At 45.9% G+C, this 22,136-nt stretch overlaps 1 protein-coding gene across 1 annotated transcript in view; it reads right to left on the bottom strand.

The window, feature by feature from the left end:
* FREM2 (FRAS1 related extracellular matrix 2) overlaps window positions 1–6,728 on the bottom strand; it is a 583,269-nt gene extending 576,541 nt beyond the window's left edge. Inside the window, exon 1 of the mRNA XM_085621760.1 lies at window positions 1,529–6,728. Within this exon, the coding sequence (XP_085477886.1) occupies window positions 1,529–6,560 (5,032 nt within the window). The 5' untranslated portion in view covers window positions 6,561–6,728. The remainder of the gene's footprint in view (window positions 1–1,528) is intronic.
* Between the last annotated feature and the right edge of the window lie 15,408 nt (window positions 6,729–22,136).

Raw genomic sequence — 22,136 nt, 5'->3', positions numbered from 1 at the left:
GCGTGAAGTGACGTAGGGTAGAGCTGTGCAGGGTAGAGTTCAGTGGCGCAGTGTAGTGGCGTAAATGCATTGGCATAGACTGCAGTGGCATAAAGCGCAGTGGTGCAAACTAGAGGGGCATAGAGTACAACGGTGTAGAGTGGTGTAACATGCAGTGGTGCAGAGTAGTTGGTGTAGAGTGCAGTGGTGTGGAATGCACAAGTTTTGGGTAAAAGTGGCTTAGAGTGCATTGGCATAGAGTGCTGTAGCATACTGTAGAGTGGTGCAGAGTGGAGCGGAGGGGCGCAGCGTAGAGTACAGAGGCATAGAATGGAGTGGGACAGAGGGGCATAGAGTGGCATAGATTGCAGTGGTGTAGAGTAGGTTGTTTCAGAGTAGAGTAATGGCGTACAGTGCATTGGCGTAGAGTGCAGTGTCGCAGAGTAGAGTGGCATAGAGCGGAGTGGAGTGGCCTAGACCGGAGTGGTGTAGAGTGCAGTTGTGCATAGTAGAGTGGAGTGGAGTATAGTGCACTGGCAAAGAGTAGAGTGGTGTAGAGTAGAAAAGCGTAGAGTGCAGTGTGTCACAGTAGATTAGCGTGGCCTAAAGTGGATTGGCATAGAGTGTAGTGGCATACAGTGAATTGGCGTAGAGTGCTGTTGAGGGGAGTAGAATAGAGTGGTGCAGAGTAGAGTGCAGTGGCATAGAGTGCAGTGGTTCAGAGTAGAGCGGTGGAGAGTTCAGTGGCAGAGAGTGCAGTGTTGCAGAGTAGAGTGGCGCAGAGTTAAGTGGCACAGAGTGGAGTGGTGCAGAGTAGAGTGGTGCTGAGTTCAGTGGTGGATACTGCAGTCTTGCAGAGTAGAGTGTCGTAGAGTGCAGTGGCATAGCTCAGACTGCAGTGGCGTAGCGCAGAGTAGAGTGGTGGAGAGTTCAGTGGGGAGAGTGCAGTGTTGCAGAGTAGAGTGGCGTAAAGTGGAATGTTGCAGAGTTGAGTGGAAGCTTTCTGAATGTCTCCAAGATGTGGTTAATGAACCAGACAGCTGGGCTGTCTGTTTGGCTTCGACCTAAAAGCACTATTGATTACAGTATGTTGAATACAGTTGAAAACAGTGCTGAGTTACTCTGGCCTTTGTTGTGCCTAAAGCATATTTTCCCCGTATAAGAGTTTTCTGAGCAGGTCATTTCTCTGAGGCACACAACACCTCTTTAGAACAACACCAACAAGTCAGCATTTTCCACACAAGCCAACATTTGAAAATGGTGAACTCTGAACTATATCTAATGAAGTATATAGGACTACACAAGCCTATTCATTATTTATGTTGTGAAATGGCACAGGCGTTTCCGATCTTGTGTACACTATACATTTTACAGTACTTTTCTTGTGTTATTAACATTGACGTGCTGCTCATGTCATTTCAGTGAAAACAGTGTTAAACAACATGTTGACATTCATTTTGATTGAGCTTGTCACATGTAATAGGTTTGCAAACAGTGGTGAAGGCAAGGGGAAAGACAGGGACAGAACAGGAAGATCCATACACTTTACCTTGTGTGAACTGAATGATGCTGTGGTTGCCTTTATCCAGGTTGATCAGGAAGCCATGGTGGGGCCCCTCAATGACCCGGAAGCGCACAAGGAGTGTTACACTGTCCCTGTCCTCTGCTCTCAGGGCTTTGTTGGTTATGAGATATCCCACGTGACCAGTTGGCAAGATACGTAGTGTCGGGGCTCCTTTGTTGACCACAATTTGGGGGATCCCATTGTCGACTGCTATGATTTGGATTTTCATCATCTGTGGCCTCCTTGTTTCGAAGACAGTGTCGGGGAAAACGTAGAAGTCAGTATGAGTGCCATCGGTTACTGTGAACGAGAAGCTGTCTTCAGCGGACTCGGTTCCATCATGCTTGTAACTGATCAGATTGTCATTAAGGTCTTGCTTGGTAAAGGTTGTCACAGATTTTGTGTTGTTGAACAGGAGCTGGCCATGAACAGGTACTTGGGTCACAATGAACTTCAGAAGATGGTCAGGGGTGTCTCTGTCTTCCACTGTTAGCTCAAAGGGGGTTATTAGTTTGTGTTCACTCTCACTGACTGCCATACCATGAATTGTCACCACTGGCTTTTTGTTGTCAACATCACTTATAGAAATCCGGAAGGTGCGAAACACTGGGTTGTATCCATCAGTGACTTCAAATTCAAAGCTATCCATTTTCACTTCATCATCTGAAGTGTGAATATAGTAGACTTTGTTACCTGCTAATTGGAGTTGGGTGAAGGAAGTCACTGGCACTCCTGGGCGATCAGTGCACTCCAAGTGGCCCCGGATAGGTGCCCGGGTGATGCTGAAAACCAAATGCTCATCTGGGCTGTTCAGGTCACTGGTGCTCAGGAGGTCTGTTGTGAGTGTTACTCTCCCACCTTCTTTCAATGCCACTCCTTTATTGATGACATCTGGGAAGACCATGTCAATGCTTCCAATGGTCACATAAAAGTAGCGGTCAATAAGGGGATTCAAGCCATCTGTCACATCAAACTTTATAAGGTCGCGAATCCCTTCTTGTCCAAAGTGCACATACAGGATGAGATCTCGGTCGATCTCATCCTGAGTAAAGTTCATTCCCACAGTGATGTTCTCAATTCCACCTGCGGGCCTCCTTCTCTGTAAAAGGCCCTGCCCTGGGCCATATCGCACAACAAAGGTCAGCGTGCTATCATCCGAATCTAAATCAGTAGCCTTCAGTATTCTGTTTGTGATTATTTTGGTTTCTCCAATCTCAATTTCGAGTCCATCATTGATAGTCATTCTGGGGGTCTCATCATCCACCGGTATCACCATGATGAGCACTGTTTGCTCAACATTGAACTTGCCATCAGTTAATTTCACCTCAAAGCTGTCCTCCGTTGTCTCAGAGTCATCATGTTCATAGATTATACTAGAGCTCTCCTTAATCTGCTCTAAATTGAAGCTTTCCACCAAAACAGTGCCATTCACCAGCTGGTTTACAATATGCCCATGCTTGGGTGGTTTAGTAATGATAAAAGTCAGCTCGTCAGCTGGGATATCAGCATCCGCTGCATTGAGGATGGGCGTATCAATCACCAAACGCATGCCTTCCATGACAACAAATTCTCTCATAAAAATTTCAGGCTTTTCATCATTGGCTGGAATGATGACAATGGGAAAGAAGTGCCTCTGGGAAAAGTTGGTTCCATCAGAACAACGGAAATTGAACCGGTCTTCCACAGGCTCTACATGCTTATGGATACTTTGAACATAGTAAATATGTCCCAGTCTAAGGTCTTTCAAGGTAAACGCACTTATAGCTGTTCCAGCTCTTGACTTTTCAGAACCTGGGGCTGGAGAAATGTTTTCCAAATATCCAGCAGTGGGCTGTACAACAATAGTACAAAGAATATCGTCATTTGGGGTGTCTATGTCTTTGGCACTCACATGTAATGGTGTGATCACTCCTTTGTCCCCTTCGACAACAGTAAACTGTTCTCCTACTGTAACTTCTGGTGGTTGGCTGTCAACAGGTAGGATAGTCACCTGGATTCTAACTCCCTGGACAGTGTTCCCCCCAACTGTCCACTCTTCAGACATGTCAGACAGAGTTAAATTAAATGAGTCCTCTTTTTTCAGTGGCCCAATCTCACCACTGGCGTGAGAATACACCACAGCCCCATCAATGATATCTCGCTGTGAAAAACGTTCAGCGGGAATCCCATTCACCAAAATGTCCCCCAACAATGGTGGATCCTCAACAATGAAAGTCAACATTAGGTCATCGGTATCTTCATCTGTGCCCTGGATGACATTAGCGGTGATCACAGCAGCGCTGTTTTCAAGAACATCTAAAAAAGAACCAATAGTTCCAGGAGGTAGTTTTAGTGTAGGGACTTCATCATCCACCAGTCGCACTGTGATTTTAATCACAATAGTTACAACATGCACACCATCGCTGACATCCAAAGTACACGAATCACTGCTCGACTCGTCTCCATTGTGAAAATAGGATATTCTGCCTTTGGCTATGTCTTCTAAGCTAAAAGACTCTCCCACCAACATGACATTGAGTGACAACAGCACCTGCCCATGCCTGGGAGACTGGGTTAGTGTAAACAAAATCCGGTGCCCATGTGTGTCCGTGTCAGTAGCATCCAGTTCTGACTTTGTGATAACATGAGTTCCGCTCTCAAGCACAGTGAACCCAGTGTTGATGATGTTCGGAGGTTTATTGTCCACAGGCTGTAGGTAGATTGTAAAAACGCCCCTCACTGTATTCCCAGCCGTGTCCTCCACTGTGTAGTCAAACTGCACCACATGGGGGGTGATTCCCAGCTCCAGATCCGGGGGCTTGTATGCGATCTTGTGGTGGTTGATCTGAGCCTGATTGAACTCAGTCACAACAACATCTGGAGTTTCCGTGAGCACTATGGAGCCCATCTGCACAGGGTTATTCTCATCAGTGTCAGTGGGTGCTTTGACAATGGTGTATTTTAGATCCCTGTCATCAGAGTCTAAGTCAGTGTAACGGAGAAACTTTCTCCGGAAGTAGGTCAGCTGGTACTCCTGTACCACCATTTGCAGCGAGGTGCCTGGGTATAATTCAGGGGGGATGTCATCAATGGGATGGATCTTGATGATAAGTGTATTCTCTCCAGACTGGTTTGGAGGATCGTTGTCATCATGGACCCTAAACACAAGGTAGTCCATGACGGTGGATGTGCTGTGGGGCCCAGTGTGCCTGTAGAAGAGTTTCCCATCGAGGATGTCCTGTTGTAGCCAGGTTTTCACCTCCTTCTCGTAAATGCCTTCACTCTGCAGGTGACTCCATGAGTCAAGGTCATCGTCAGGTGCCTCCTGCTGCCGCAGTACCACTTCTCCAAGGCTGGGAAATGGCAGTTCCAGGGTGAACACCAGGGTCAGGTCCTCAGAGTCAATGTCAGTTGCACTGAGCACAAAGGGTGTGATTTGCACCACTTGCTTCTCAAAGAGCACCAGCCCAGTGTTGGCATTTACAATTGGAGGCTCATCATCGGTGGGCACAACAGTTATCGGGAACAGGAACTCCACCTCATGTTGCCCATCGGTCATTCGGAAGATGATGTTGTCGCTGTAAGTGTCGCTTCCATCATGCTGATAGATCACAAGCCCAGAATCTAAGTCGTGAGGGGTGAAGAACTTTCTGTCTGGTGGGGCGCCCAACACAGTGAGCTGGCCATGTCGTAGCCCGTCTATCACCTGCACCCGCACCTCCTCCAGGTTGTCTTCATCACTGATCTCAAGGTTATGGGCGCTGGAAAGGGGGCGAGACTGACCCTCATACAACAACTGGCCTGTGTTGTGTGTCACCACGGGTGCCAGGGTGTTCATAGGCCTCACCAGGATCATAAAGGAGAATGGTTCTGAGGAGGCACCCTCTGTGTCCACCACCTCCAGTTCAATCTCGAAGATACGTTCATAGCCAGAGTCAGAAGCTGGCGGCCGGTAAGCAATCTTCAGCTCCTGCAGATCTCGCTGGTGGAAAGAGGTGATGGGCATGCTGCGGTCGTCTGTGCTTACAATGCTTCCCTGGCCAGGCCCAAAGGGTGATGTGATGTTGAAGATGAGCTCCCCAGGGTCAGACTCTGCATCCTCAGCTGCAAGCATGTCTGGGGTGATGGCAGTCATGACAAACTGGTCCACCTCCATCATCATCATGGCTACAAAGCTGGGCCTGGGTGCTGTGTTATCCAGGCCTTCCCGCACGCGCACAAGGATCTGGAAGCGCTCCTGCTTCAGCACCTGGCCCTGGCGGTCCTGCAACTCTACCAGCATGGGCACAAAGTCCCGGTTGGGGGATCGGGTGGTAGCCGTGTGCTGGTAGCGCACATCCACCTTCAGAAACTCCTCACAGTCAACCATCTGCCCAGGGTTCTTGGGCTCGAAATTAACTAGTCTCCCATACCTGGGCAGCCCTCCCAGGCCCAACACAGGGCTGATCCTACACACCTCCGATGCCCGGTCGTAAGTGAACTCCAGAGTCTTCCTGTCGATGGGCCCACTGGTGCCCAGCAGCTTCTCCACGGTCAGAGGCATGTTCCTGGTCACCACCTCCAGCTGGGTGAACAGTACCTCTACCTCCAGCATGAAGGGCACCACCACTGTGCGCGTCTGCGTGTCATAACGCAGCATCAGCTTCACCCTGTCTGTGGACGGGCTGCGGGAGCCCAGGTGCGTGTACTTCACGTCGCCGGGGCCGAAGTCGCAGGGAAACCTGGCCGGAGACAGGCGGCCGGGCCTCTGGGACAGGGGGTCATTGTTCAGCACGGACAGGTGGCACCGGTCGCCCGGGTGCACGGTAATAGACAAGTCCTGCACGGGATCCAGGTAGACGGACTTGCCGAATGGCACTCGGACGCCGTTGTTGGTGATCAGGCTAGCCCCCTCCGCTTCATCCGGGGCTCCGTAAGATAAGGGGGTACTGTCCCGCTGCGCCACGGCTTGTCCTCGGGCAATGCCAACTGCAGCCAACAAAAGCAGCAATGACAGCAGCGCCTCAGCCCGGGCGCCCTGAGCGGTCCTTCTTCCCATGCTCGCCGCGTCCCTTCAAGAAGTTGAGTAACTAACTTGCCAAAGTCCTGCGAGCGGCGCTGACTCCACCTGTGTGCACGGGTGAAGCACGCCCCGCCTCTCCGAGGTGTTCCCCTCCTAATCCTGGCTGCGGGTGACCATGCTCGTTTCAAGCCCCCTAGCACTGCACCCAGCGCCTGTCCAGCAGGTTATAAGTGCCGGAGTCCCAGGGGCAGTCAGGAGCCGGGCAAAGCCCGCCCCGGTGCCTCGGGATTGGTGCGCAGCTCGGTGGGGAGGGGAGCGCTGCTGGAAGGACAAGCCTGCTGGATCAGTCAGAAGGGGAGTGTGGTGGGGGGTGAAGGTTACTGACCACAGCGGAGTGCAGGGGCTGCTGCCACGGGTGGGTTCTGCGTGCCGCGGACAGGGATTCAAAAGGTGCGAGGAAGCACTCACAACTTGGTGGGAGGGGCGCAGGTGGACGCGTGCGGGCCTGTGACTGTGGGACAAGGGGGACCTGCTGTTGATATCAGGTAAATCCCCACAGAGCACATACGGACCCATCGTGCAGTGACAGCAAGAGCGGGCCGCAAACTCTCTTACATTTTCAGCCTGCGCAATCTGAGCGATTTGCAACTGTGCGCTCACGTACCTACAAGCCTCGCTTCGATATCTCCTTGTTTCGGTTCTTTTGCTGTGACTTGGGGAAATGTGTAAAATGTTAATTGTAAACGCGACTGCCTAGAACCGATCTTTGATTCGCAATATGGTTACAGGAATTCATTTCTGAGCGTGACTCTGCGGACACGATAATGTATTTCTCTCTTGCAGCCAGGCTCCTAAAAGTGGGACTCGGCTGCCAGAGAGGGTTCACCGAAGTGCGTGTTTTCCTCGTGCATAGCAGCGAAAAGAAACCTGAGAAGAGTTGGAAAGGTAGCCGGCGGCGGTGGAAATTTATGCATTTCAAAAGTGATACCTGCGGCGCCAGTCTTACATTTGTCGAGTACTTAGGCGGGTGTCTATGTACACTCGCGTACAAGACATAAACAAAGGTGTGTTTTGCACACACAACCGATGGGCCAATTTGCGGCAAACATTTCACTTTGATGGATTTTCCCTGCCCTTTGTGCAAGGGAAAGCAGCAGTTACAGGAAAGGACGCGCTGCTTCATTCACTCTTAAAGAGTAGAACGCTTGTGTAAGCCAACTAAGGGGAGGCGTGGGATACAGGGTTTGCTTGAAACCTCAAACACTCATTCTTTTTGTCAAATAATTAAAAGTGGCATCGCTAGAAGTGATTTTTAGGTGGGCAAAGATAAAACTGGCGGGCCCACTTACAGTGGGTATTCCTGAGAATTGTGTGCCCATGTGTAATATATATATATATATATAAATTCACTTAAAAAAACATAGGTTTCACACATGTTATAGTTAGCTGGACATTTCACTCGTAAAAAACCAATGAAATTCCCCCGTTATTGTTAGTGCAGGCAACTATAACTCACGCGACCGCAATCCTATGCTGATGACGTCAGATATTACATCACTGTATTTAGACACTTATTTACCCATGTCTTCTTCCATTAATCTTTAGCTATACATATATTACAAATATTTATTTTTCATAAAGACACATATGTCATCAGTGATGTAATACCTGACGTCATCAGCAGAGGATTGCGGTCGCGTGAGTTATAGTTGCCTGCACTAATTAAAACGGGGGAATTTCATTGGTTTTTTACGAGTGAAATGTCCAGCTAACTATAACATGTGTGAAACCTATGGTTTTTTAAGTGAATTTGCAAGGTTTTTTAAATGCTAATTCGTAACTATAACGTGTGTGAAACCTATGGTTTTTTCAGTGAATTTGTACGTTTTTTTAAATGCTAAGTTATGTATTTATAAATCTTTTTGTTTTCCAGTTTTTTTCACCGTGCGCGCGCTGTGGGCGCTCGGTGCGCTTCGCGCATCGAGCTCCCACGGTACGCACTGCGTGCCGTGCGCGCGCGGTGCGCGCACCTCGCGATTTTTGAAAAAAACAAAAATTGGTTTTTTTTCCCTTGGGGGTCCTTCTGTGACCCCCTGACCAAGGCTAGGGGGTCAGGAACTGTCCACTCTGCCCCCTTTTCACGTTCTCCACCTTTTTTTTTCACCTCCTCAGACTGCGAGAGACAAAATGGCAGCTGACACTTCCTGGTTTCGACCGATTCGAATGTTTACCGACATCTAACAACCAATCAGAATTGCGCTCGCGCACGGTAGGGTGCGCGCACAGTGCGCGCACGGTGCGCGCACAGTGCGCGCACGGTGCGCGCATATAGATATTGATATGCTTTTAAATGCTATTTTCTCAGGAAATACTGAACAGATTTACACCAGACCTGCAAAAGGCACTTCCTTGACCTTATGGCTACCTCTCTGCCAAATTTCACGTAATTCTGTTCAGCCGTTCGGGCTGTAGCTGCGACTAAAGGTCCTATGGAAAAATGCATGGGGAAAACGCGTTTTGGGACCCCCCCTTTTTCTCGGCCCCCGCTTGACGAATCACCCTGAGACTTTCAGGGTAGGAGCTGAACGGAGCGCCCCATTAGTTTTGAAAATTTCGCGAGGATTCGTCAACCGGCGCCAAAGTTATTCAAAATAGAATTTTGAGATTTCCTAGGGAATCTAGGTTGTAACTATAACTATCTACTGGCGACCGCCAGTAGATAATATATATATATATATATATATATATATATATATATATATATATATTCACTGAAAAAACCATAGGTTTCAGGCACGTTATAGTTAGGAATTAGCATTTAAAAAACCTTAGAAATTCACTGAAAAAACCATAGGTTTCAGGGGCGTTATAGTTAGCTGGACTTTTCACTCGTACAAAACCGTTGAAATTCCCCCGTTATAGTTAGTTCAGCTAACTATAACTCGCGCGCCCGCAATGCACTGCTGATGACGTCACATATTACATCACTCATGACATGGTCAGTGACATCACTCATGACATCACTGATGACATCTCAAATGACATCACTAATGACATCATCCAGTGAATGTGTGTTTTTCTGAAAATTACATATGTTTTATATATGTATATCTCAAAGGTCGATGGAAGAATAAATGGGTATATAAGTGTCTAAATGGATGATTGGTTTTTGAAAAATTGATTGTATAACTGACTGATTAAGTGTATCAAAGGTTTTTTAAATGCTAATTTCTAACTATGCCTACAGAGATAGGACATGTGAAGAAAGAAGAAAAAACGCACAGAAAGAAAAAAAAGAAATGCAGAAAGAAGCAACAGAAGTCCTCAAAGACGAAGAAAAGTGCAGGAAGAAGGATAACGTGCTGAAAGAACAAACAGAAGAGCAGAAAGAAGCCTTGTTGCAAAATCATCCTGTACCCTCAACTTTTTCAGACGGATACTGGTGGTAACTGAGTCTGACTAACCAGTCCTAGAGCCAGTGCTACGTTAAAAGACACTCAGAATACAGTGAAAACACCTACATACACTAGGGAACACTATGCGTTGGGGTCCCCCTGTGATCAGCATGACCTCCTCTGTAAGCCCCTAGTATATAATAGAGCAGGGGATTAAAACTACCTCTTAAAACGCGCCACAGGGCGTGTTTGCACACGTCACCTCAGGCCTTGTCCCCTCACTTCCCCACTGTGTAAACACGCCCTGTGGCTGTTTAAGTTGGGAGATTAAGTCCCCTTGAATCCTGAGGGTCCCTAGGGTCCAACTAGAACACTAGGTACCTTCAGTAAGCGCCACAGAGCTGCGTTGTAGAGAGATGTAAAAAGGGGCATGGCCTAGACTACCTCTCTACAACGCAGCGGAGTGGTGCTTACTGGAAGCACCTGGTGGGCTAGTTGGCCCCCAGGGTCCCTCAGGATTGAAGGGGAATTATTTCCCCAACTTGAAACGCGCCACAGGGCTTGTTTGCACACGTTAACTCAGGCCCCGTCCCATCCCTTCACCACTGTGTAAACACGCCCTGTGGCCGTTTTTAGTTAGGAGATTAAGTTCATTTGAATCCTGAGGGTCCCTAGGGTCCAACTAGCCCACTAGGTATCTCCAGTATGCGCTACAGAGCTGCGTTGCAGAGAGGTGTAAAAAGTGGCACGGCCTGGACCACCTCTCTGCAACGCAGCTCAGTGGCGCTTACTGGAAGCACCTGGTGGGCTAGTTAGCCCCCAGGGGCCCTCAGGATTGAAGGGGAATTATTTCCCCAACTTAAAACGCACCACAGGGCTTGTTTGCACACGTTAACTCGGGCCCCGTCCCCTCCCTTCATCACTGTGTAAACCCGCCCTGTGGCCGTTTTTAGTTGGGAGATTAAGTTAATTTGAATCCTGAGGGTCCCTAGGGTCCAACTAGCCCACTGGGTACCTCCAGTATGCCCCACAGAGCTGCGTTGCAGAGAGGTGTAAAAAGTGGCACGGCCTGGACCACCTCTCTGCAACGCAGCTCAGTGGCGCTTACTGGAAGCACCTGGTGGGCTAGTTAGCCCCCAGGGGCCCTCAGGATTGAAGGGGAATTATTTCCCCAACTTAAAACGCGCCATAGGGCGTGTTTGCACACGTCACCTCAGGCCCCGTCCCCTCCCTTCACCACTGTGTAAACGCGCCCTGTGGCCGTTCTAAGTTGAGAGATTAAGTCCCCTTGAATCCTAAGGGTCCCTAGGGTCAAACTAGCCCACTAGGTACCTCCAGTAAGCGCCACAGAGCTGCGTTGCATAGAGGTGAAAAAAGGGGCGTGGCCTCAGAACACCTGTCTGCAACGCAGCTCCCTGGTGCACACTGGAGATACCTGTTGGGCCAGTTGGCCCTCAGGGACCCTCAGTATTGAAGGGGAATTAATTCCCCAACTTACAACTGGCCAGGGGGCGCGTTTGCAGAGTGCTGCAAGGAGGGGGCGTGGCCTCCAGCGCGATGCTGGTCTTTTATTTATTTTATTTTTTAAGAAGGAGGGCTGTGTGGCCCGCCCATCTTTTTCTAATTTACTGGCCCTGGGGACCCCATCCCCCAGGGCCTGCACCCTCATTTTTTTGTTGAAAAAAATAAATTTGGCCTTCTCAAGGCCTTAATCGGCCCCGGGGACCCCAACCCCCGGGGCATGGCCTTTTTTTAATTTAAATTGTTTAGGAGGGGGCTGCGTTGCCCCCCTCCTCAGGCCACTTATGGCTCCGGGGACCCCATCCCCCGGGGCCGGCCTTTGTTTTTTATTATTTTAAAAATATATATATTTATAGAAACACCTAGGATATGCTGGACAAACCGCATGTACCTATCACCATGATGATTTGCGTGATATTCATTAAAAGGCGACTATGCATAGAATTAATCCACATGGAATGTATTTACACCGCTAGTGAAGCTCTGACGTGTCTGACGCCCTACCGTGCCTAATCCCGGCGCCCCCGCCGGTGGGTACTCTCCAAGTAGACACCCTTGTCGTTTATTTATACAAACATGGGTAGCTATTGACGGGCACATTCAATATACACGCACACCAAGCCATTCAAAGGGGATTCGACAAAAATTCGACCAAACTATGCAAGAAACCCCCCTCACGGTTAATAAAAAACACATCTACCGCCGGATGTGTAATACTTTTTATTTTATTCTCTGGAAAGGAGACAAACCTCACTTGAGAGTCACAGCGTGCTCCTGGCTGAGCCCAATGCTGTGTTACACCCACCAGTGCCCGCCGATTGCCTCACTCCTCTGTGTTGTATTCCACCAGCTAGTGCGTATGCTATGACACTCTCTAGCCCATGTGCACTGTAACACCACCCCGTGAATATGTCATGCCACACTTGCCTTCGCACGAATTATATTGCCCCATCTAACGTGCCTTCCTCGATGTGTATGTTATAACGCACAGCGCTCTGCCATACATATTACAATCTGGGATCCATATCTTTGTCACAGTGCATATGCAACGTTACACTCCCCAGCACATATTTTATATTACAACTTTAGAGACTAGTTATGTTACACAACACTGCCCTGTGCATATTACACTCCAAGGCGCATATCGCATAGCACGCGCTAGGCCTGTGCTATCTCGCGCTCTCCAATGAATCTGTCATTGCGCACAATGTATTGCATATTATATTTCACGCCACGGTTCATCTTATATCACACTTTTTGGTGCATAGTTTATACCATATACTACATCTAGTTTTCATTTTCAATCGTGCTCTCAGGACTATGTTCTATATAACACTGCGTCCACCTACCCTTTTCACGGGCATTACATTTTGCGATGGGGGTGGAGGGTCAGGGGGTGTTTCTGCCAAGTGAGCCCGGAGTCACAGTCACAAACGTCCTCTTCTTCCTGAATAAAAGTGAGATTATGCTGCATACTTGTTCATATTTTAAGTAGTACGCACAGACACACATTTTAAAAACAATAAAGTTCCTAATACCCACCTTCTCTGAACAGTTAGCTTGCTGCCCCATCCACCTCATCCCTATCCTCTGTTGTCTGAATCCATGGACTAGCCTCCTCCCTCCTGCCATGCATGGTCTGATGTGCTGCCACTGCCCTCCATTTAGCATGATGTACCAGTAAACTCCTCCTGCCCTCCATTGCCCAATTCTATGGCCCATCATTGACCTCCTGCTTAGCCTTTGTGCTTAGCTTGCTGCCCCTATTCTCCTTCCCCCTTCCCTCTGATGTCTTTGTGCATGCCCCTGCTCCATCCTTTTTGCCCACTATGTTCCATGGACCTGCCACTCCTATCTACTCTGAGTGTTCTGTTGAGCTGCCACTCCCCTCCCACCTGCCTAGCATTGTCAGATGACTGTAACCTGTCCCTGCCACCTCCACCCTGCCTGTCCACATGCCATGCCCCTATCCCCTTCCTCCTGTCCTCCATGGTCCATTTTACTGCCACACCCTTATGCCCTCCCCGATCTGTTGGGCTGCAACTGCTCCTCCTGCCTGGCCCGCGCGGTCTGTTGTGAGGCCCCTTCCCCTGAACTCTCTTGTCTGTGCCCAGGTCCTGACCCTCCCTTCTATCCTCCATGGTCCTTTGTGCATGCCCCTACACCCCCTTCTTGCCCATCATAGCCATTGTGCTGCCACTAACCCTCCCGCTTGCCATGCATGGTCTTCTGTGCTGCCATGGCCCCTCCCACCTTCCCTGTGTGGTCAGCTAGCTGCCCCTGACCCCCTCCCACCTTCCCTCCATGGTCTGTGTGTATGCCACCATAGTCTCATTGTTGCTCTCCATGGTGTGTCTTGTTTCTAGTGCCCATCCTGCCTGACCTCCATGGTCATCTTGATGCTCCTGCCCTGCTACCTTGCCCCCAGCCCTCTGTTTCCATGTGCAGACCCCCTATTCCCTCCCTCCTGGCTTGTCTGTTCCATTGTAATGCCCCTGATCCGCCTCTCCTGCCCTTTATGGTCTGTTATGCTGCAGCTTTCTCTCCTGTCTGTCCATTATGGTCAGCTAGTTATCATTGCCTCTTTCCCATCTGTTCTCTGTTGTCCATGTGCATGGTCCTGTCCCCTCCCTATTGCTTTCTATGGAATGTTGTGCTGCACTCCCGTCCCGCATGCGCTGTGTGGTGTATTGTGCTGCTGCAAACCCTGATGCCTGCCCTGTAGGGTCAGTTTGGTGCACCTCTCCATGTCTCTCCATGTCCCTCCTGTCCTCTGTTATCCAAGTCCATGTCCCTACCCCAATTCCTCCTGCCTACCATGATTCAATGTACCATACTTGCGAACATTTTGAACTTGGTAAGAGGGAGATTTTGAAAAAAAACTGGGGTATTGATTTTCCCCTTTGAGTTACATTGAAAAAGAGGAGATTGTAGACAGGAGACAGATCAAATAAAGCCCATTTGAGCTTAAAAACATTGGACGTTTCCTGGCTGAAACGGGTCTGTTGGCATGTATGGTTGTACTACCACTGCCTCTTCCTTCTGCCCACAAAGGTCTATTATATTGCCACAGCCTCTCTTGCCAGTCCTGTACTGTTGGTTTGTTGCCCCTGCCCCCCTTTCCACTGCCCTCCATAGTCTGTTGTGCTGCCACTGCCCTTCCTGCCTGCCCATTGTGGTCAAATTGTTGCCTCTGCACTCTCCTACCTGCCTTCAATTTTCAGAGTCCGTGCCCCTGGCCTCTGCCTCTCAACAGTATCCCAATGAACAACTAGATTGCTAACATTCTATATTTATTACAAAAGTGTGGAACGCCTGACGTCATCTTGCTGTAATCAAAACTGTAATACCTAGAGTATTTCCTTTAGAAATTACATATATGAGAGGGTCTTATTTGCATCAAAATTATGGTTAGTGCTCTAAAAAACTAAAATGAGGACATATTTTCTGAGTTTTCAAATAGCGACAAAGAACTTTTAAATTATTTGTAATCTTTATGTTTTTTTATCCAGTTGACCACTTGATTAAATGTTGCACATTGGCGAGAGGATGTGGTGTTACTTCCAGAGCTGCAGACTTTGCAACTGGGGAACCAGGTTGGAGTTTCTGCTTCAGCTCAACATTCTGTGATTGTGGTCAAACCACTTAATCTCCCCATGTCTACAACCAAAATGAATTTGATCTTGTGTGATGTAACCAATGCTCATGTAAAGCATTCCAATACCTGACAAGTCTGCACTATATAAAACTGCAAATACACAAAAAAATAAGTGTTTTGCACACTTCTGTCATTGGGCTACATGTGGGCTACATCTGGGTGATATTTGTGCTGCATTTAGGCTCTTTTGTGTCTGGTGGCCATCTTGGGAGATTTATTTGTTATGAAGTTTCCTAATTTCCTCATTTACTGCAGTCTCCTCAGTAGGAAATGCTTTCAGTTTTTTACTTTGATTCCATCAAGAAGGTATTCAGATGTGTCACACATTTGCCATAAATTCTGAATGTTAGCACTCTAGTTGCTCATTAGATCACTGTAGTAAAGCTACTGCTCACCACGGAAGTCTGCTGCTGGTATTAAAAGTGCATGTTTCAGTCTGCATATCAGAATTTTTTAATGAAATAGAAGAGGATTAGAGAAGTCACTCAAAATGTGCCCTAATTTTTCTTTCATCAGAACTAATCATAACTTCTATGGCAAAATGAACCCCCTCATTGTGTTCCTTTTTAAATTAAATGTTTTAAGTGTTACCAGTTTATTCCAATCAAGATGGCTTCAGGTGTGCCATACTTTTGTCATAAGTAAGACAGTAAGCGCTCTAGTTGTTCTTAAGAACACTCTGGGACATTCTGTCATTAGGCTATACTTGGGCTACATCTGGGTGATATTTGGGCTACATTTGGGCTCTTTTGTCTCTGGTGGCCATCTTGGGAGATTTATTTGTTATGAAGTTTCCTAATTTCCTCATTTACTGCAGTCTCCTCAGTAGGAAATGCTTTCAGTTTTTTACTTTGATTCCATCAAGAAGGTATTCAGATGTGTCACACATTTGCCATAAATTCTGAATGTTAGCACTCTAGTTGCTCATTAGATCACTGTAGTAAAGCTACTGCTCACCACGGAAGTCTGCTGCTGGTATTAAAAGTGCATGTTTCAGTCTGCATATCAGAATTTTTTAATGAAATAGAAGAGGATTAGAGAAGTCACTCAAAATGTGCCCTAATTTTTCTTTCATCAGAACTAATCATAACTTCTATGGCAAAATGAACCCCCTCATTGTGTTCCTTTTTAAATTAAATGTTTTAAGTGTTACCAGTTTATTCCAATCAAGATGGCTTCAGGTGTGCCATACTTTTGTCATAAGTAAGACAGTAAGCGCTCTAGTTGTTCTTAAGAACACTCTGGGACATTCTGTCATTAGGCTATACTTGGGCTACATCTGGGTGATATTTGGGCTACATTTGGGCTCTTTTGTCTCTGGTGGCCATCTTGGGAGATTTATTTGTTATGAAGTTTCCTAATTTCCTCATTTACTGCAGTCTCCTAAGTGGGAATACTTTCAGTGTTTTATTTTGGTTCCATCAAGAAGGCATTCAGATGTGTCACACATTTGCCATAAATTCTGAATGTTAGCACTCTAGTTGCTCATTAGATCACTGTAGTAAAACTACTGCTCACCAGGGAAGTCTGCTGCTGGTATTCAAAGTGCATGTTTCAGTCTGCATGTCAGAATTTGTTTATGAAATAGAAGAGGATTTGAGAAGTCAAAATGTGCCCTAATTTTTCTTTCTGCAGAACTAATCATAATTTCTATGGCAAAATGAACCCCCTCATTTTGTTCCTTTGTAAATTATATGTTTTAAGTGTTACCACTTTATTCCAATCAAGATGGCTTCAGGTGTGCCATACTTTTGTCATAAGTGAGACTGTTAGCGCTCTAGTTGTTCGTTAGAACACTCTGGGACATTCTGTCATTGGGCTATACTTGGGCTACACCTGGGTGATATTTGGGCTACATTTGGGCTCTTTTGTCTCTGGTGGCCATCTTGGGAGATTTATTTGTTATGAAGTTTCCTAATTTCCTCATTTACTGCAGTCTCCTCAGTAGGAAATACTTTCAGTTTTTTACTTGGTTCCATCAAGAAGGCATTCAGATGTGTCACACATTTGCCATAAATTCTGAATGTTAGCACTCTAGTTGCTCATTAGATCACTGTAGTAAAGCTACTACTCACCATGGAAGTCTGCTGCTGGTATTCAAAGTGCATGTTTCAGTCTGCATGTCAGAATTTTTTTATGACATAGAAGAGGATTTGAGAAGTCAAAAGGTGCCCTAATGTTTCTTTCTGCAGCACTAATCATAATTTCTATGGCAAAATGAATCCCCTCATTGTGTTCCTTTGTAAATTAAATGTTTTAAGTGTTACCACTTTATTCCATTCAAGATGGCTTCAGGTGTGCCATACTTTTGTCATAAGTAACACTGTTAGCGCTCTAGTTGTTCGTTAGAACACTCTGGGACATTCTGTCATTGGGCTATACTTGGGCTACATCTGGGTGATATTTGGGCTACATTTGGGCTCTTTTGTCTCTGGTGGCCATTTTGGGAGACTTATTTGTTATGATGTTTCCTAATTTCCTCATTTACTACAGTCTCCTCAGTAGGAAATACTTTCAGTTTTTTACTTTGATTCCATCAAGAAGGCATTCAGATGTGTCACAAATTTGCCATAAATTCAGAATGTTAGCACTCTAGTTGCTTATTAGATCACTGTAGTAAAGCTACAGCTCACCAGGGAAGTCTGCTGCTGGTATTGAAAGTGCATGTTTCAGTCTGCATGTCAGAATTTTTTAATGAAATAGAAGAGGATTTGAGAAGTCACTCAAAATGTGCCCTAATTTTTCTTTCTGCAGCACTAATCATACTTTCTATGGCAAAATGAACCCCCTCATTTTGTTCCTTTTTAAATTAAATGTTTTAAGAATTACCACTTTATTCCAACCAAGATGGCTTCAGGTGTGCCATATGTTTGTCTCATGTAGGACTGTTAGTGCTCTAGTTGTTCTTTAGAACACTCTGGGAAGCTGCAGTAGAACACAAAGGAATCAACTGACAGTCTCTGCCCTTGTTGGATGTACATGTTTTACTGAGAATGTCAGACTTCATTCTCACATGACTGAGAAAGATAATGTGAATTTACAGAAAATATGCTCGCAGTTAGCTTATAGATCACTTTCCAAACCTCTGTGGGAAAAGCATGAGAAAATAGTTTTCTCTCAAACATGATTCATGATATCACAGCAGAAGGCTTTTTCACATGGTAAAATCACCTTAGTACACACCACAATTCCTAAAATGAGTATGGTACATCAACAAATGATTTATAATGTAACTAAAGTCTTAAAACCTTCTATTAACTGCAATGCTTTTTAATGAGGTGCTATCATGTATATTTGTCCCAAGATGTCTGCCAACACTTCTTGGATGAAGTGCTGACAGCCAATCAGATCTCACGATGAGTAGTGTGGTTAGGCTCTGCCCAGATATATATGTGATTTTACTTTTGATTTTCTCAGGAACTACTGAACGGATTTACACCATTTAAGCAAAAGGCACATGCCTGACCTGAGGACTACCTTTTTGCCAAATTTCAAGTAATTCTGTTCAGCCGTTCGGGCTGTACCTTCGACTAAAGGTCCTATGGGAAAATGCATGGGGAAAACGCATTTTGGGACCCCCTTTTTTCTCAGCCCCCGCTTGACGAATCACCCCGAGACTTTCAGGGTAGGAGCTGAGCGGAGCGCCCCATTAGTTTTGAAAATTTCACGAAGATAAGTCAACTGGCGAAAAAGTTATTCAAAATAGAATTGTCAGATTTCCTATGGGAACTCGGTCCTAACTATAACTATCTACTGGCGACCGCCAGTAGATAATAATAGTTATCTCTTGTAACTACTACTCAAACCCTAAGATAGCTAGAACTTGCGCATAGCGTGGGGTTGGTAGCAGGGTCTGGCCAAAGTCTACCCCACGCCCGTGGGAGTATGTCATGGGGCCCTGCCCGTAGCCACTAATGGCCCTAGGAACCACATCCCCTGTGGCTTTCTTTTTTGATAAAGGGGAGAGGGGCACGTCCCCCCCTTGGCCGGCTTTAGAGCTGGTGGCACCTGGTGCGACAATTATTTTTGGCACCCCCACTCCTCATGACCGCCTGCTCGGATTCTCTCAAAAAGTGCCCCTCATCCCTTTCATAATAAGTTATTGGTAAAAGCAGCGCCTCCCCCTGAGGTCAGCGTCCACTTCACAGGTCAGCGCCCAGTGCAACCGCACCTTTCGTACTGCCCTAAAGCCGGCCCGGTCCCCCAACCACTGTTGGGCTAAGGGTCCCCAACCCTCTGGAGTCTTTTCATTTTTTTAAAAAAAAAGGAGGGGTGCACGGCCCTAAACCCCAAGCCACTATTGGCATGAGGGACTACATCGCTTGGGGCCAAAAAAATATATTATTGAGGGAGGGAGCATGCTGCCCCCCTCCCAGGGACCCTATCCCATGGGGCCATACTTTAATTTGTATAGGAGAGAGGCGCATGGTCCCCCTCCCCTAACCTTACAAGACCCAGGGGACCCGAACCCCACGGCCAAATAAAGTATAACCTATGGAGGTATACAATAATCGTACCTTAGCTGTTATAATTTCATTTGATATTGCTTGATTCAAACGTACTCCTCATTATCACTTCTGTGTGGTTTTATACAAAATTCATCTTCTTTTGAAATTATTGCACAGCCAACCAACACATGTTTTGAGGGATAACGCTCTTCAGGGCTGTAAAAATTGTTAATTAGACATAAGTACGTTAAAATCATAAACACACAAAGTTCAATACATAGTACACAAAATGCAATAAGATTTAAATCACAATACATATGTCGAATTCCCTGACAAAGTTTATTGAAATTTGTAACACATCGATTCCAAATGTCTAACGCAAGATAGAAGTTATTCAGACATAAATGAAAATTATTCAGAAGAGTTTCTTGTTTAGCTCCAAAGCAATTATCTTGTTCATGACAAATAAAAACAAAATCAATACAATCAAATAGAGATATCAACACCTAATAAACATAACTGTTTCTTATTTGATCCCTAATAGCTTAAATACCGCCAATTTCACACGCCTTTCACATATAAGATAACTAGTTGATATATCTTTATACACATATACAGGCGATATGGCAACACCTTGTTTGTATAAGTCTTCATACTTTCATTCCTTGTCACACTAGTACCACCAACTACACATCTTTCAAAATATTTTATTGTTGTACTTGATCCTATTAATGTTATACGTCTTAAGAAATCATCCAACACTGTACATTCACATTCGGGACATTCAACTCAATCCTTAGAATATTTCAAAATATTTCATATTTGTATCCCATATTACGAATAGGATATATTTGTAACTTCAAACCTTAAGGAAAATACTTTCCCCCTTCAACAAATTTTATCACAGTTTTATGACATACCTGATATTACACATTGATAGTTGCATCCATGGAATTTACATCTCACAATTCAATATTTTAGTATTAGATCAAAGAAAAACCCATTCTAGTATCGACTAAGAAATATAAAACATATATGCTTATGTCTCCCCGTTAAGTAATATTGTCTCAGACAATTCAATGGTAAAAAATGTAAATTCAGTTGATTGTTTGAAACTACTTGTACTTATGCAAACGAACCCTTACGTAAATCTCTATGAAAATATTCCTCTCTTACTGCTATCTAAAAAGACATTCCACGTGTTTTAAAAAAAGCACTGCTTTTAGTTTTATAGTACAAGACATTGATATAATTCCACACAAAAATATTTTGAACAATATTGCGAATACCAATATCTGACATCAATATTTAACAATCTAACTTTTCAAAATCAAAATATTATTTAAAATAAGAAGGGGGATTGGAGCTCACTGGCCCTGGGTAACACCACTTCTCCAGGGCTGGCCTGTGAAAGTGAACGGAGGGGTTCCCAATGGTCCTGCTATGTCTTGGGGTGTCCACCGCCTGGACATAGTTGTTTGCTGTGACTTAGCTGGAGCTTTGACAGCTCCCGTCAATTCAAAGCAAACACTCCGCTTCCAGCAAGCTTTGTGGAAGCGGAGGTTTCGCCTGTTTACCTGCCCTCTGTCAACGGGCAGGGAAACAGACAAAACAATTACTCTCACAGTCAGGGAGACTCATGTTTAGCAGCTTCCTGTCTGAGAGCAAAGGCTGCTCCTGCAGGAGACAGGGAGCTAAAAAGGACCTCAGGGGCCTTGAGGCTCCCTCTGCGGTCCCGGGGGAGAAGAGAAGAAAGAGGCAAAATAAAGGTGAGCAACAAGCAGAAAGAGGTAGAATAAAGGTCAGCAACAAGCAGAAAGAGGCAGAATAAAGGTCAGCAACCAGCAGAAAGAGGGAAAATAAAGGTGAGAAAAGAGCAGAAAGAGGCAGAATGAAGGTCAGAAATGAGCAGAAAGAGGCAAAATAAAGGTCAGCAACAAGCAGCAAGAGGCAAAATAGAGGTAAGAAACGAGTGAGATATGAGCAGAAAGAGACAAAATAAAGGTGAGAAACGAGCAGAAAGAGGTAAAATAGAGATCAGAAAGAGGCAATCTAAAGGTCAGCAACGAGCAGAAAGAGGCAAAAAAGGTGAGAAACAAGCAGAAAGAGGCTGAATAAACGTTAGAAATGAATAGAAAGAGGCAAAATAGAGGTCAGAAACAAGCAGAAAGAGGTAAAATAAAGGTCAGAACGAGCAGAAAGAGGCAAGATAAACATGAGAAACAAGAAGAAAGAGGCAAATTAAAGGTCATCAGAAAGAGTCAAAATAAAGGTCAGAAGGGAGCAGAAACGGAAGAATAAAGGTCAGCAACGAGCAGAAAGAGACAAAATGTAGATCAGAAATAAGCAGAAAGAGGCAAAATAAAGTTCAGAAACAAGCAGAAAGAGGCAAAATAGAGATTAGAAACGAGCAGGAAGAGGCATTCAGACACTTGCAGACCCACTCAGAGACTCATGCCCTTGCTCACAGACCCAGTCATACATTCCTGCACCCACTCACCAACCCAGTCAGACACTCATGCACCTACTCACAGACAAACTCAGACATTCATACACCTGCTCACAGACCCACTCAGAGACTCACGTACTG

This window comes from Triturus cristatus, chromosome 8, assembly GCF_964204655.1.
Source record: "Triturus cristatus chromosome 8, aTriCri1.1, whole genome shotgun sequence".
Taxonomy (NCBI): domain Eukaryota; kingdom Metazoa; phylum Chordata; class Amphibia; order Caudata; family Salamandridae; genus Triturus; species Triturus cristatus.
Note: the sequence above shows the minus strand (reverse complement) of the source record. Positions and strands in the feature narration are given on the sequence as shown.